At 46.3% G+C, this 1932-nt stretch overlaps 1 protein-coding gene across 1 annotated transcript in view; it reads right to left on the reverse strand.

Annotated features, from left to right (window-relative positions):
* Positions 1 to 1932, reverse strand: part of LOC104271347 (cryptochrome-2-like) — a 9234-nt gene that overhangs the window by 1163 nt on the left and 6139 nt on the right. The window contains 2 exon segments of the mRNA XM_009865982.1: positions 334 to 444; positions 967 to 1064. Of these exon segments, the coding sequence (XP_009864284.1) occupies positions 334 to 444; positions 967 to 1064 (209 nt within the window).

The following is a 1932-nucleotide window of genomic DNA, read 5'->3' on the forward strand; positions in this document are numbered from 1 at the left end:
ACGGTTAAAAGGAGAAACGATGACGCTCTGGCTTGCAAGAGGCACGGGAAGAGCTTCAGGGATTTCTGCCCCTTGGAGATAACACCTGGCAAACGTGGGGACTTTGGGCAGAGTGAAAGCCTGGTTTGGGAGGAAATTCCTCCAGCGGGCACAACCCATCCTGCAAGAGCAGCCAGCTGGGAAGGGACACTGCTCACCCTCTGGTTTCCCATTTTAACAGTAACCAAGAGGAAAAGCATCCTGGAAATCAGCACAAAACCAGCCCCCAAAGAGCTGGCGAGAGGCTCCGCTTCATGGGGCGTACCCAACGTCCAACACCGCAGCCCCGCTTACCTCTGGTGAGCTGGGCGGTTCTGTGCTGTTCCTCCCTGACCTGCTTCATCAGCTGCAGGTTGTGGTCGCTGGCTTCCTTGTGGTTCACCATTGGGAAGGGGTAATCTTGGCCTGGGGCGACACGGAGCTGTTACAGAACTAAATCGAGGATTTCTCGCTGGATTTGCAACCAGGGGAAACACTCGCAGCTTTTCTTAAAATAAATGGCAGCTAAGATAGACCCGCTTCTCTCCATCCAAGAGGAAGAGCCTCCACTTAGGTAAAAGCTTATAAGATGCTTCAAAGATGGATCAGTGCAAGAGTAAAAAGCACAAGATGTTCAGATACTATTTAAAGACAGCCAAGATGGATAAAAGCAAAGGGAACAACTTAGAGCGATCCAATAGTTTTAGGATGTGAAAAATATGTACTCTGAAAAATACGTACTCTGAAAAATATGTACCCTGAAATCAGACTCCAGTAAAAAAAAAACCTTAAAGGTGAATTGACAGAACACAGATTGCTGGATTAATCCATTTTCAGAAGATAAATGCACGACTGGCATGGGAAGCGTGACACTTCCGACTCAGACATGGAATTATTTTGGACAGGTAACAGCAGCACAATCCTCAGCAAGGTATGGGAAGGAATTACCTATGATACACCCCGCTTGCTTCTGCTCCTCTTCAGATGCCATCCAGGGCTCATAGATGTACTTGGAGGCAAAGTTCTTTAGTATCGGCAAGTATTTCCTACAGAACAGGAATAATACGTGTTTTTATAATCCTACAGGCTCATATTCATATATTTAAGAGAAGTGCAACCCAGCCTATGCCGTGTTAATTCTTGGTGATCATATCGATACCACAATCCACAGGAAAGTTCTGATTCATTCTCCAGGAAAAAACTATTTTTATGTTCTGAGATCTCCACAGGGTGATGCCTTCCAAAAGTCAACTTTACAGCACAGAATAAACGGGTCGATTTCAACGTCGCTTCAGTTTCGACTCCATCCAAAACATTTTCGGTTTTAACATTTCCATGGACGTTTCATCTTAAACTTTAATAAATTTCAAAGACAAACTAATTAAAAAAAATAATAATCTTACAGGATGGGAAAGTAGTTTCGGTCCCATGCTGTCTCGTACGTCAGCATGGACTTCCCCTTGACGATGCTCAAAGCCAACTAGGATGCGAGGAAGAGGAGGGGTGGGGAAGTGGAGTTGTTTTGCTCGATATTCCGTCACAGTGAGCTGTAAAACACCCACTGCTTACAAGAAAGCCCGTCAGTACTTTATCGAGAGGCAAGGAGACTGAGACTGAAGGCAAAAAAGGACTCACTCGGAGCAGAGAATAAAACTCAAGTGTGTGAGTTTAATCAGACCACCTGCGAAACCAAGAAACGCAGCACAGGCTGGAGCGGGGGGAGCTGTGGGAAGTTTTACTCAAGTCCTTTAGAAAGAGGAGTCAGCCTTGGGATCGAACACGGCACCGGAGCCGACAGCTGCTCACAAATCATAGAACCATGGAATAGTTTAGGTTGGAAAAGACCTTTAAGATCATTGAGTCCAACCGTTCAGCCAGCGCTGCCAGCCCCACCACTGACCCCTGCGCACCACG

Source organism: Apaloderma vittatum, unplaced genomic scaffold (assembly GCF_000703405.1).
Source record: "Apaloderma vittatum isolate BGI_N311 unplaced genomic scaffold, ASM70340v1 scaffold25623, whole genome shotgun sequence".
Lineage (NCBI taxonomy): Eukaryota > Metazoa > Chordata > Aves > Trogoniformes > Trogonidae > Apaloderma > Apaloderma vittatum.